The following is a 13,881-nucleotide window of genomic DNA, read 5'->3' as shown; positions in this document are numbered from 1 at the left end:
TATTAGGTCCTGTTGTTCATGTTGTTCTGACAGGTGGACCCAGGTAAACCAAGACATCGCGGAGCAGTTGCAGAAGGCCCAGAGTCTGCTACAGCTCTGGAAGGCCTATAACAGTGCTCACACCGAAGTCGCAGCAAGGCTGGAGCAGCAGGAAGCAAAGTACCAACAGCTTGAAAACATCAACATGTCTGGAAACAACCTGGCAGAGATCCTGACCTCAGCCCTGCAGGATGTAAAGGTAGTTGCAAAGCCCATTGGGAAAACCAAGGTCAAAGCAGCCCAATTGATAGGGCCATGACCCAGGAACTAGAGGGACCACAGGGACAAAGAAGTGGGTAGGAGAGGCTCATGAGCAGGCCGTGTAGGACATAAACAAGCCTGGGATGTGCAGGGTTGGGAGGGCCAGGTAGCAGCTCTGAGGCGAGGTCTAGGCAGCAGGTAGCTGGGTCAAGGGCATCTGATAATACCTCATTTTAAGTTTCCCTTTTCATTCTAGCAGGTAAATCTCTAAAGCAAAAAAAAAGTCTCATGCAAGGTCTCAGATAAAGGCAAAAGTAGTTCAACAGAGTATGATCTTTTAAGAATAATAGATGTTGAATCTCTTGCTTTAGAAATAATTATGGACTCATGCCACATTAATATGGCTTTTCTGTGGGTATAATGATTTTTAGACTATATTTAAGAGTTGTGTGATTTCCTCTGTAATTTTATCCTATTATATTAATGAGTGCCCAGAAAGTGAATGCTCTCTAGTTTTAAACTGGGTCACCAGATCCATTGTGTATCTTCTGATACTATAGGTCAAATCAAAAAGTATTAATTGACTTAGACAATCCAACAAATGTGATCTGTATTTCAAATCAACTTCTACCTAATTTGTTGTTGAAACAAACAAATTTCACATACATTGTATTTATAGAGTAGCCCTAAAATCATTTTGATTAATAATATTCTATAGTCTCTGCAAATGAATTCATTTTTGTCACAAAGTCTCAGACCGAAAACTGAGTTGCACTGATTCATAAAATTAGCCTTAAAGCAGATTCCTAAAATGTTCGGTAATTAGAGACACAAAACATCGGAATCTACCCAGGTGATCCCTAGTTTCTGTACACTGGAAGCCCCAACTCTGTTGATCATTTGTCAGTTTTAGCTCTGAACTATTTGAGAAGATCACCAGTGATGTGCATCATATAAGGAATGCTTAGCTTTTTCAGCTCTTTAAACAATAACAGAAAGCCACGCTCACAGTTTTCGGGCAGAAATTCTTCTGGGTGTTGATAGAGTAGCAGGGATGAGAATTTTTGTTATGATAGGAGGAGGAGGAGTTTTCTGATCACTGCTTCTTCTCCAGGAGCTGCAGCAGGATGTACAGAAGACAAAAGAAGCCTTTCTCCAGAATTCCACTCTCCTGGATCGACTTACACAACTCACAGAGTCTAGCTCCCACGTGCCCCTCTCTACACAACTTCACTCCCTGCAGAGGGCTTCTTACTTGGAAAAGATGCTACTTGTGAAAGCTAATGAATTTGAGGTTCATTTCATTTTTCCATTCAAGTTATAATCTTGAACATTTGCAAGCTACCCTCAATTCCTTATAACCTATGAAGTAATAGTTTTTAGTGCTTTATGGACTGCTCCTCAGGGAAACTACAGAATAAAGATGCCCTGAACATCAAGATGCCCTGACATGACTGTTCAATCCCATGTGCAATGGGCAGATCTTAAGCAAACATCTGTTCTTCATTGAACATGTTAGTTTAAGAAGTAAGATATTGTATTCCTTTCACTGTTCAGATCTCAGTTATTTGGATCTCCAAATGGGTACTCAAGTCATAGAAGTAGCTGCTTAAAGCTTAAACATCTGTTGTATTCTTTATTCACTTTTTGAAAAACCTTTACTGCATGAGCTGTCAAAAAGCTGCATAGAAGGCCATAGAACTGCAATGTCACATCTCAATATCAACAGGAAGAGAACATTTAACTAGCAAGCCGAGAGAGCAGAGACCAACCCTCCTCTCTGTGCCCCTTCAAGGAGATGATCCAGTCATCCCTGAAGGCTCAGTGCTTTGCCAGAGGCACAGAGTAAAAACAAACAGTCTTCTGAATATTCATCTCTGGATAGTCAAGATAATAATGAGCTGCTAGGCATTGAAAACATCTTGAGCTTTTATCAGCTTCCAAAACTATGTTTAATTCTGTTATATATGCATGTGAAAATTTCTAATAAAAATTTCTCTTGTTCTAGTTTGTTCTGTCACAATTCAAGGATTTTGGGGACCGGTTGGAATCTTTAAAAGGTCTCATTATGCGTGAAGAAGAGAATTTGGATAAACTTTACCATCAAGAAAAAGAAGAAAACCCTGATTTATTCCTGGTATTGCCAATGTTTGTGTTTTCTTAGGGCTTAGACTCAACCATAGGATAAAAAAATAAGCTAATGACTGTCAAGTTATAGAGTCTATTTGTATCTTCACTCAGCACAGTCAGTTATATGCCATTCATTCTTGACCTTATTTGCCCTAAGGCCTACAAAAGTATGACAACAGAGAGATCTATTTTAGTAATATGCCACAGTAAATTTAGTAGATTTAAAAATGTTTGACATCCAAAAATAAATAAATAAATAAATGTTTGACATCTTTACTAATTAGCTTCAGTGAACTGGAATAATCTAGGAATTGGCTGTTGTGATTAATTGAATTTTTCTGGTTGGCTGAAGATCAAAAGTAAAAATCCTATTAAATTAATTCTATTCTTTTTCTTTTTCTTTCTTTATTAAGTTAGTAAGTTTAGTATAAGTAACAACAAAATTTGGATCCTACAAACTCTGAAGGACCAATATTCATAACCTAGATCAAGAGTCAGCTAACTATGACACACTGTCCAAATCCTGTCTTCCACGTGTTTGTATAAAATGTTATTGGCACACAGTTATGCCCTTCCATTTATTAACTGTCTATGGGAGTTTTCATGTTGCAGGGGCAAAGCTGAGTAGTTATAACAAAGATCATATGGCCCATAAAAGCTAAAATATTTATGATCTAGCCCTTTATAGAAAAAACTTGCTGACCCTCACCTAGATTACTATGACAAAGTTCTGTAGTGATAATGTGGATATTGTGAAGGACATTTGCTTAGCGTATCATTGACCTAGATGCTGTCCCTGGAGTATTTTAAAAATAACATTTTGCTGAGTTTGCTTTCTCATGATTTCATATTCTATCAAAATATGAATGTTTTAAGTACCATGCTTTACTGGGGTTATTTTAATTAAGGATTAAATTTTCATTGGATCTGTAGGTAAACTGCACGATATATTGAAGGTCAAGTTATTGGCAGACTGCATGGGACTCTTAAGGTTCTAAATGAGTCCTTAAAAAAAAAAATAACAACAACTCATTTCTATCTGCCTTAAAGACAAAATCTGACTTCATTTTCTATTTCCTGGGCCATTCAGGTGCTGCCCACATGTGCACTTGTCCTAGACAAGCCACAGGATTAGGAGATTAGAGTTCAGGTCCAGCTCTCATACTAACTGGCTATTTGACTGTGGGCAAGTCATATACCTACCTAGGCCCCAATTTTCCCTCATTTTTGGGAGAAGAACGGTCTGCAGCATCACTGAGGCTTTTTCATCCTCTAGATATCTTACTGACCTCCAGAAACCTGAAATATAATTTTTTTTAATAGAAACATGTGCTGGCACTGACGGCCCAATCACCTGATGTTGAACATTTGAATGCAGTAAGCCTCAAGCTCCCACTTAGTGACATAGCTGTAAAGACGTTACAAAATATGAACCGACAATGGATTCGGGCCACAGCAACAGCACTGGAACGCTGCAGGTCAGAGCATCCCATCTCTACCATTCTGTTTCAGTGAGGCTAAAATCATCAGCTTGAGCTCAGTAACATCACTGTTTTATGGCTGTGTCTTGTTTGTTTATAAACCTTTGTAGTGAGCTTCAGGGAATTGGACTGAATGAAAAGTTTCTTTGTTGCTGTGAAAAATGGGTCCAGCTTTTGGAGAAGATAGAAGAGACCCTCAAGGTGAATATTGGCAACAGCCTCCCAGCTCTCCTGGAACAGCAGAAAACATATGGGGTAAATCTTTGCTCTCTACTAGTTTGTACCCTCATCCTGGGGTGGGAGTCCGGGAAAGATAGATACTCATTGTATTTTATTTAAATCAATTCTTGTGTGCCTGGGTGGATCAGTCGGCTAAGCATCTGCTTTCAGCTCAGGTCATGATCTCAGAATCCTGGGATCTAACCCCATGTCAGGCTCCCTGCTCAGTGGGGAGCCTGCTTCTCCTCCCTCTGCCACTTTCCCTCCCTGTACTCTCTTGCTCTCTCTCAAAAAAATAAAATCGTTAAAAAAGAAAAAAAAAATCTATCAATCCCTAAATACTGATTATATGTCTTTAGGCAGATTCATTTGTCAATTGATTATTTGTAACATTCTCACACATTTCATAAATGTCAACATTTTGTTTTAATGCTCTATTTTATTAATGAGAGAACTCCTAGATTTTCTGTAGTAGGCGGAAACTTCTCACACAACTTTGCTTCCATAGAATGCAAACATACCAAGAGCAGACTAAAATACTTCATCTTTGCACTTTTACTGAATAATTCTCTATAATATTGAAGTACCTGATATAATTATCATTGCAGCATTAATGACTGGACAGAGGAATTTCCCCATGCTTGTGCTGATGGACATTTGGAAATACTCTTGGTGGTTATAAGCAGATACTGCAGTTTGAAAGTATACATGATTAGGTCACTGTAATTTTTAATGTAACTGATTTAAGCCTACATTGTTACATTAATGTCCTCCAATGAAAATGAAGTTCACTGAACCAAAACACCCTGAATTTAATCAATTACCAAACCTCTTTACAGCTTAGTTTCCTCATCTTTAAATGGGTATGATAATAGTAGTTCTGCAGGCTGAGGAATAAGTGAGACATGCATGTTTTACACAGTGCCTAACAAGTGGTAAATGCCCTATCAATGGGCATTAGATGTAGTTATTATTAGGCCTTTTTGCTTCTGAGATTATATTCACAGGTGATATTGATGTAATGATTGAGCATCTTTTGCAGTTAGGCCCCAATAATTTGAAAATTAATCCCCTCATTGTCCTCTATGAGCTTAGATATTAATAGGAAATACAAGTTTCAGGTTGGTAAAAAGATATCTTCCACCTGATTATTTTCTCTTTTTACCCATATACAGATGTTAGAAGCTGAAGTTTCTATAAACCAGACAATTGCTGATTCTTATGTTACCCAGTGCTTACAACTCTTGGACACAACAGAGATAGAGAAGAGGTAAGCTGTCTGGGGCTTATGATGGTTGCATGTGTGTGGAGGGCAACACAGCCAGAGCTGACCTCCCACCACATGGATCTTGACCACTTCAGTGACTTGCAGCCATGTCGGTTGATAGACCATCATGGGGCCAGTATCCTGACTATTAGGATTGGGGACTTGCTGGTAAGAGGGGTGGCCTTAGGAGACAGTAGATGAGTGCTTTGCAAATACCCACTCACCAAGTATAGTTAATGAAAGTTTTTACCCCAAAGGATTCCTCTGTAGTCTTTTCCTCTCTATCTTCAGCCTCATGACATTTTGCTATTTAAAAAATAATTCTTAAGGTGCTACTCTTCCTAGCAGATAGCTATGACACATATTTGTCAAAGAAAGGATTTCTTTCTCTCTGTGCAACATAGATGGTGTTGGCATCACTGGCAATGCCAGTGAGGCTAACCAGAGTCCCTTACGCCAGCGTGGTGACAACAACTGAACCTGCTTGCACAGCTGGTACACATGGTAGACAGAGCCCTCAGGCAGCCTGACCTCTTCAGTGCTTCTCTTAGTGTCCTGATAGCTATTGCTTTTCTTCCCCATCAATAATACACCATACCTCTGAATTTTCTTTGAACATAACTAAGAAATATGAAGTGCATTTCTTAGTAGCTTTGAAGTTATAAATTCAAGCCAGATCCTTGCTCTAGGACAAAAACTAGTTTTGATTTGATCAGTGCAGCAAAGCATGACTTTTCCTATAATAAATAAAAGGCATTATTTATCATGTGGTGGGTTATTTATCTGGAAAAGACTAGTTGAGTAGTTGTGGAAAGCATGTTCTTTATTGCTGAAATGTTGTCAAGTACAACCTTCAGGTAATAGATAATGTTATACAGCATCGGCTCATCACTTCCCATTGGTCCAATATTCTGTTTTCCACACAGCATTTGGCATAATGTAAGTTAAAACAGCTTAAATTTGTTTGAGGAATGCAATTGTGCATGCTGACACAATATACCAGGTCTTGTGCAAATATCTCCTGCTAAACACCTTTGCCACCCACATGCTGCTCCGGCCCTGAGTTTCCCGACATATTTAAGTTGAATGTACTCAGATTTTAAGAAGGTTTTTTCCCCACGTAAACTGTGCAGATAAACAGCAAATGTGAGTTTCTATTATGCATTGGTAGTTTTTCTTTTTTCCTACGTGTTGATATTAGGATTCTCTAACTATTTGTTTTTCCCAAGACCGGAATTTATTTCAAAGTTCACGAAGCTGAAGGACCAGTGGCAGAATGCTGCCCAGCGCATCCAGCAGAGGAAGAGTGACATCGATGGGCTGGTGGGGCAGTGGCAGTACTTCACCACCTCTGTGGACAACCTGTTCCGCTTCCTCACCGACACCTGCCACCTGCTGTCTGCCGTGAAGAGCCAGGACTGCTATGGCCTCCACCAAACTAGGAGGCTGATCCGGGAGCTGAAGGTAGCGCATGCGCAATGGTAGTGCATGGACTTGCAGGGTGGTCACTCTTTGGAAGACGTTCATTCACCTCAAGTTTTAAGGTGTGGTTCAGGTGTACTCTCTGCAGGGGAAGAGCAGCTAGGCAGGGTTACCATGACCGTATCCAGCCTTGTCCCCAGCCCCATGGTGCCAGAAACCCGATCTTACATCTATTTATCCAGAAATAGTGAGGCTTATGGTAAGTAGTGTAAATAGGTAATTTCAGTCCCTTTAAAGAAGAGTCTGCATGATGTCAAATGGACTATTTTAAAGCTGTCCCTTTAATGCAAGTATTGGTGCATATGTTTAAGTGCCCATAATAAGTTTAAGTGTATATTTTTTGTATTTTATCTTTTTTATTTGTTCTCTCCTTTTATATTTGTTTAGCATAGTGTGCATATTCTACTCTTGTGGGTTAGGAGTAAGCTTACTCTTACACCATAGTAATAGGTATCTGCTCTTAATTTCAGGTCTAATACTCTATTTTCTTAATGCTCTTGGATCTATTAATCTTATAGGCTCTTTGAAGTATATTCTTTATTTCTCTATGCTTCTGATCATTACACTAAGAATGTTATTCCTTAACAACAATTGGAAATTATTTAAGAGCACATTATTTAGTATAGCATATAGTAGTATAAAACATTAGCCTTAGATGTTAATGTATGTGTGGATGTTGCACACATTCTAATCAGATTTGCCTAATGTATATCCAATTTAACATTTATTAGTAGAAAGGGCTCTGAAGGAAATATTCACAAATGTACACAATCAAATTTTGATCATATCAGAGGCTTAAGGAACTTACCTTTTTTCTTTTTAGAGCAAAGAAATTCATTTCCAGAGGCAGCAGACTACCTTTGAACTAACTTTAGAAGCTGGGGAGAAGTTACTGAACACAGCTAACCTGGAAACTCAAGACTTGATCGAAAAGAAAATAAGTCAAATTCGGGACAACTGGGAGAACACAAAGCTCCAAGTAGGCGAGATGATTCAACAGTTGCAGAGCAATGTAGAGGTAAACTCACTATGTACTCTTCAGGACTTCAAATACAGGACATAGAATTTTAGTTTGCGGTGCAAAAATGGGAGTGATTTTAGGAAAGCACAGTCTTGTAAGTTTACCAAGGGACCTTGAGTCCTACCAATCCATGAATCACACTAGTTACTTAATATAAAAGAATAATAGAGCATTGAAAAAGCTCAATGTTTAGCCTAGAATACTTGGTTCTATTTTATATTCACTTTTACGACATAGGAAGCTTCATGGTGTTCCATGGAAGTTCTGTTTACAAAGCTAATGTTCCACATATGGTCTGCCCATGGCTGTAGTGTATGAAAATAAACACAGCCATACTTCCTTTTTTTTCTGTCATCAGAGAATGTGCTTTTCCATGTAAGCACGTGTAGGAATTTCCCAGATAATTTATGATTATATTTTTAAGAACCCAAATGCTTTATTCTGAGTCATTATTGGGAAAAATTATCAGTTAGTTAATACGAAAATGTACCAATGCCTTCTTCGTGACTTTGAGCTGCTTTCAACCAAAGGCCCTACACAACTATGCTCTCAGAGTAATTTTGCAGTTTTTCTTTTATTTTCTTTAAATGTTATTTAAAGTGCTTTATGTTTAATTTTTTGTTTCTCTGAGCATACCTACTCCTTATAGCCCACTCTCCCTCCTAAAATTTGTTGTACGTGGACCAAAACCAGATAACTGAGCTTATCACAGAAAAATTTTTTGAGTACATAATAAATATGTGCTGAGTTAGGGCCTGAACATTTCTCCTATGAATAAAGCATCCGAATTTTGTTTGGTATATGGGCTCTGTGAAGTTCATTAACTAGGAAAATACTGGTTGAGCACTTTGCCCTGTTTGTAAAATGTGGTAAATGTAGTTAATGGTTTGGAAGGAGAAACGAGGACTATTTTGTTTCTCTCTCCACTTTCTTCTTGTGCTCCAGAGAGTTGATGTTGCTAGACAAGTGACCTCCCCTTATGTGAATTCTGTGTTACCGGGGAATAGGGCCACCCTAGGTGTGTTTAGGTATCAGTTGTACTCAGGTGAGGTTACTAAAAGTAACCTCAGGAGTAGAAACTTATCCTGATGAACCCATTATAAACATTCTGAACTTGAAAATGCAGGCAATTGTTTTATCAGTAATATAAGGTTAAAGGAAGATAGATGGTGTGAAAGAATGGTATTGCAGAGGTGGGGAGCGGGGCCTGAACGGCACCTTTAGGTCAACCTTGACTGATGCACTTCCAACCACATGTTCTTGGCCAGTTTTCTCTGGGCCCCAATTTTCACATTTTAAAGTGTGAAACCCTGTGTGTCTCCTAAGATTATTATAATTACAATGAGATAATAAAATTGAGAATGCTTTGTTAACTATAAAGGGCTTTTAAGCAGAAGGTAGCAATCAGAGCAGTGGTGAGAAATGTCTAGTGAAGTTTCACAGTGAAAGGGGTCACTAAGGCCAAGCTATGTCTCGGAAGAAAGAAGAGAGGGATGACATTATAAAAGAAGACAAGCGAAGGGCTTGAGTGCTTTTGCTTTGTGATGTTATTATAGTGTGTGCCCACAACTGTAAATGTTAAAAATTAATCCTTAACAAGAACCTTTTAAATGTGAACTCCTCCCCCAAAAATATGAACTTTCCCAAAACTGATACACACGTAAGATTAGATAGATGGAGGATATAGGGAGGGAAGAAGAAATATTTTGAAGCAAAAGCCAGTCAACTCAATAGTTGAAATGAGCAGAAGGGCAGCAAGACGGCGTCCGCCAGCAGGGTAGTTCAGGTAGTCAGGCCACATACTCTATTTATAAGGTTCCCTGACAGAAGAGACAATCCTAAACCTAACATATCAGAAGTTTTGAGATCAAAAGACTACCGTCTCACTCTTCTTCAATTTCACAGCATTCTGAGAAAAGTAAATTACCAGATTTGCTAATGCATCAGGGTCTACCAGACACTGCAGAAATAATAAAAACATTACCTCAGAAATATAGAAGGAAACTTGTGTCTCAAGAAGAAATTGAACTTATTCAACTTAGAGGTCCAGAATAATCACTGACAGTATGGCTGCTGTTTGTCATCAGACAAAAGAATAGTCTTTACAATTAAGGACTTCCAAAATGGCACATGAGAAATTATACAGTAAACAATTTGAATTTAAAAAAAAAGAAGGAAAAGAAAAAGAAATATAGAAAATTTAGATGGATGGACACTTGTATCTCCTAATATATGTATCTTTGTCAGCTTCTTCACAAGCTTACCTAATTGTTTATATATTTATTAAAGTATACATTTTTAATGTTAGCCTATTAATTTACTCTCAATTAGCAAGTATTACCAGTGTTGAGCTATTAAAAACATACAATATCTTGTAAACTATCATATGTGTCCCATAATTTCACTTTTGTTTCAGTTTCTTTTTGGACATGGAAAGATTTACAGACAGAATTGCTGCTTTGGGGAAGTGATTTTTCCTGAAATTGGATGAGGATTAGTGAAAGAATGACTCCATTATTTTTTCTTTATTTTCTTAACATTTTTTCATTCACAAAGTTATTGGAGTATAACTAATTTAAAAAGCATATCCTACACTTAATGATAAAAGTACAGTCAAGGTAAAACAGGTAACTTTGTGGCATTAAAACTGGGCGTTAATACAAAAGATTATTTGTAACCTATATTCAGAAGAAAATACCAGAGTTTAAAATGGAAAATAAGAGATCAAAATGAATATAACCTAGGAATAGATGTTTGATTAGAAATTGCAGCTTACTATGTTGTTAAAGGTGTTAAGAAAGTCTTACTATTTGATTTATTTTACTGTTTTCATTGTCATCATGTATGCAAATTCTAAAAACCACTAACTTTCTCAAACTTAATGTCTGAAAGCCTTATAAAATCAACCTGAATATTTACCTTATTAAGGCTATTTATGGAACTTTAGGGTCTTACAGTGCCAAGGGTATGCATTATTGTGAAAGTAAAGCCTCCCAAAGTTAAATACATTTTCTTCCATACCTTTAATGAAATCTAGAATATGCTTTAAAGAAGTCATCCCTAAAATAGTAAGGGTAGCTCGTGGGCATTAGAGTCGAACTGTTGTTGAGTATTGCTCAGTTGCCTATGGATTAAACTTTACTTTTTTTGCTTTAAAAAAAAAAAAATTTGAAATGAGCCACACATAAAGCCATACCAGAGATACTCTGCTTTTAGACAAGGCCTCTCAGGACAAGAAACTGGGTTTCAGTGAGATCTACAAAAACACACTTATTGGAGTGGATTAAATGAGTTATTCTGTTTCTACAATTCATTCTTAAAAAGCAAAGTACTTACCAATTTTAATACTGTTTTCAAATAGACTTGGGGCCAGTGTGAAAAGAAAATCAAGGAGTTGAAAAGCAGGCTGCAAGTTATAAAGGCACAAAGTAGAGATCCTCTTCCAGAACTTCATGAGGACCTCCATAGAGAAAAAGAGCTGATTAAGGTATTGTAAGCTGTGAAGCAGTGTTCAAGATAATCACTTACGGCTATGGAGGGACATGGAAGTGTTTTGTTTGTCTTTCTGTTCTGTGTTGAAACTGTTGCCATGTTCAGTCAGAAACATTTTGCCTATCTTCTATCTGAAATAACATGCCGGTCCCCAAAGCCAATGGAATTGTTGCTCTTTGAGATCCATGTGTGAATATGAGAAAGACTTGTAGAAATTCTTCTTAGAAAGTGGGGGGGAGGGGGGTTCTCCTCCAGGTCCTCTTTCTAGTTCTCTCCTCTGTGATATAAGATGTGCCCTTTGGGTAATCTCACTGAAATCTGTTCCCTTAACAAATGATATTGTGTTTGAAATGAGAGCCAAGTATTACTATAGAATTCGTTTTTTAGAAGCCAGTAGGTTAGAGTTTTTGCTCAAATATAACATTTTTATAAAAACTCCCAAACTACATTCTGCCTTGTTGATACAACAGTAATAATTTTTCCTGGGTATTTAGAACTTTGCAGAAGATTTTTGCAGAAGATTGGGTAGGAATTTGGACCAGTAGAATTCTCAGGTCAGGAACAACCTCTCTTCCCTATCCACAGGTCTGATGTTTAAAAAACATCCAGAACCTAATGGAATGATCTTTACTCTTTTCTTCCAATGACTTCAGGAACCAAATTGAAACAATTAGGAAGAAATGAGTATTCTCATACTTCAAGCTGCGTTAGAAATTAGTGTCCTTCAGCCTGCATCTTTTTTCTTCATTGTAAAAATATTCTGACATGCAAAAAAAACTTCCAACATAACAAATAATATAACAAACTGCCATGAAACCATCACCCAGCTGCAAAGATAAAACATGGCAAATACAGCTCAGGTGCCCTGCATAATCTCCAATGTAATTTCCTTCCTCAGAGGTACCCACAACCCTGAATAAGGTGTTTAATCATTCTCGTGCATTTCTTTATAGCTACCCTATGTGTGAATATAGCTCTCAATATTACTTTTATTTTTCAACTTCATATAAGCAGTGCCATTATTACATACTAAAATCATACACTTAGATTCCTACATTTTCTTCTTCTTGTAGTTTTCAAGCTTTGCCTTGTACATTTACATCTTTATTCATTTAAGAATTGATTTTTCATATGTTTTAAGGTAAAGATCCAATTTGTAATTTACTCATAATGGCTAATCATATGGATGATCATTGTCCTAGTGCCCATAGTCCAGTGTCAAATATCAGGTTTCCATATATATGTGATTTTTGTCTTGGAGCTTTATTTTGTTGGTTTGCTTATCTCAACCTGTATATCAAATTATCTTGATGACTGTGCTTTTTTATAACAAATCTTCATTTCAGGTGTGATGTGTACTCATACTTGTTCTCTCACATTAGTATGGATGTCTTTTTGACACTACTGAAAATACTTTTTCTGATTATATTTTCTATTTATCATTGGTGCCTAGAAATGATAATTTTCAGTAGATATATTCAAATTCAATAATCTTGCTAAACTCTCTTGTTAATTCCAATACTTTGTTCTATACAATCTTTTAGGTGTCTATGTAGAAAGTCACCATCTGGGATCCCTGGGTGGCGCAGCGGTTTGGCGCCTGCCTTTGGCCCAGAGCGCGATCCTGGAGACCCGGGATCGAATCCCACGTCGGGCTCCCGGTGCATGGAGCCTGTTTCTCCCTCTGCCTGTGTCTCTGCCTCTCTCTCTCTCTCATTCTATGTGACTATCATAAATAAATAAAAATTAAAAAAAAAAAAAGAAAGTCACCATCTGTGAAAAATTACTCTTTGTTTTCTTCCTTTTTTATTCTATACTTTTTTTTCTGTTCTTTCTATACTAGTTAGTACTGCCAGAACATTTTTGAGTAGAAAAATTTTTTTTTAAGATTTATGTATTTATTCATGAGAGACACAGAGAGAGGCAGAGACATAGGCAAAGGAAGAAGCAGGCTCCATGTGGGGAGCCTGATGCGGGACTCGATCCCAGGACCCCGGGATCACAACCTAAGCCAAAGGCAAACATTCAACCACTGAGCCACCAAGGTACCCAAGTAGGAGAATTAATGGCTGTCTCCTTCATGTCATTCCTGATTTGAAAGAGAATAATTCTGACATTTCGCCATTAATTATGGTATTTGCTGTGATGAAATTATGAGGTTAAGAAAATTCCTACTAATCCCTAATTTTCAACATTTCTGTGATCTCTATTGCTTTAGGTGTAGATCTAGATTTCAGGGACAGATGAGAGAATTTGGAGTCATATTCTCAGTTGACACATAGAGTTTCCTCCCAAAGAGTCTAGAAACAAGTGTAGAATGTGAACTGTAAACTCCTACAAAGGCATAATATTTCCCAAGTATCACACTCTTCAGTTTCCACTAGGATCCTTTCAACTTCGATAGCCTTGGCCTTCTCTCAGTGGAAAAATCATGAACAGAGACCAAGAGCATTGAGTTCATTGATCCCATGACCATATTCCAAAAAGAACTCAAGTAACCTAAAGCCTGTCTAGGAGAGTGTTGATCATGCCCAGACCACTTGGGAGAG

At 37.5% G+C, this 13,881-nt stretch overlaps 1 protein-coding gene and 1 pseudogene across 1 annotated transcript in view; both read left to right on the top strand.

Moving 5' to 3' along the window:
- SYNE2 (spectrin repeat containing nuclear envelope protein 2) overlaps positions 1-13,881 on the top strand; it is a 316,861-nt gene that overhangs the window by 259,125 nt on the left and 43,855 nt on the right. Inside the window, 9 exon segments of the mRNA XM_055303886.1 lie at positions 34-238; positions 1,355-1,534; positions 2,249-2,377; positions 3,694-3,848; positions 3,962-4,106; positions 5,246-5,340; positions 6,567-6,801; positions 7,643-7,837; positions 11,202-11,327. Of these exon segments, the coding sequence (XP_055159861.1) occupies positions 34-238; positions 1,355-1,534; positions 2,249-2,377; positions 3,694-3,848; positions 3,962-4,106; positions 5,246-5,340; positions 6,567-6,801; positions 7,643-7,837; positions 11,202-11,327 (1,465 nt within the window).
- LOC129496305 (alpha-ketoglutarate dehydrogenase component 4-like) lies at positions 7,905-9,895 on the top strand (annotated as a pseudogene).

Source organism: Nyctereutes procyonoides, unplaced genomic scaffold (genome assembly GCF_905146905.1).
Source record: "Nyctereutes procyonoides isolate TBG_1078 unplaced genomic scaffold, NYPRO_anot_genome, whole genome shotgun sequence".
Classification (NCBI taxonomy): domain Eukaryota; kingdom Metazoa; phylum Chordata; class Mammalia; order Carnivora; family Canidae; genus Nyctereutes; species Nyctereutes procyonoides.
The sequence above is the reverse complement of the archived record's forward strand: the minus strand, read 5'-3'. Positions and strand labels throughout refer to the sequence as shown.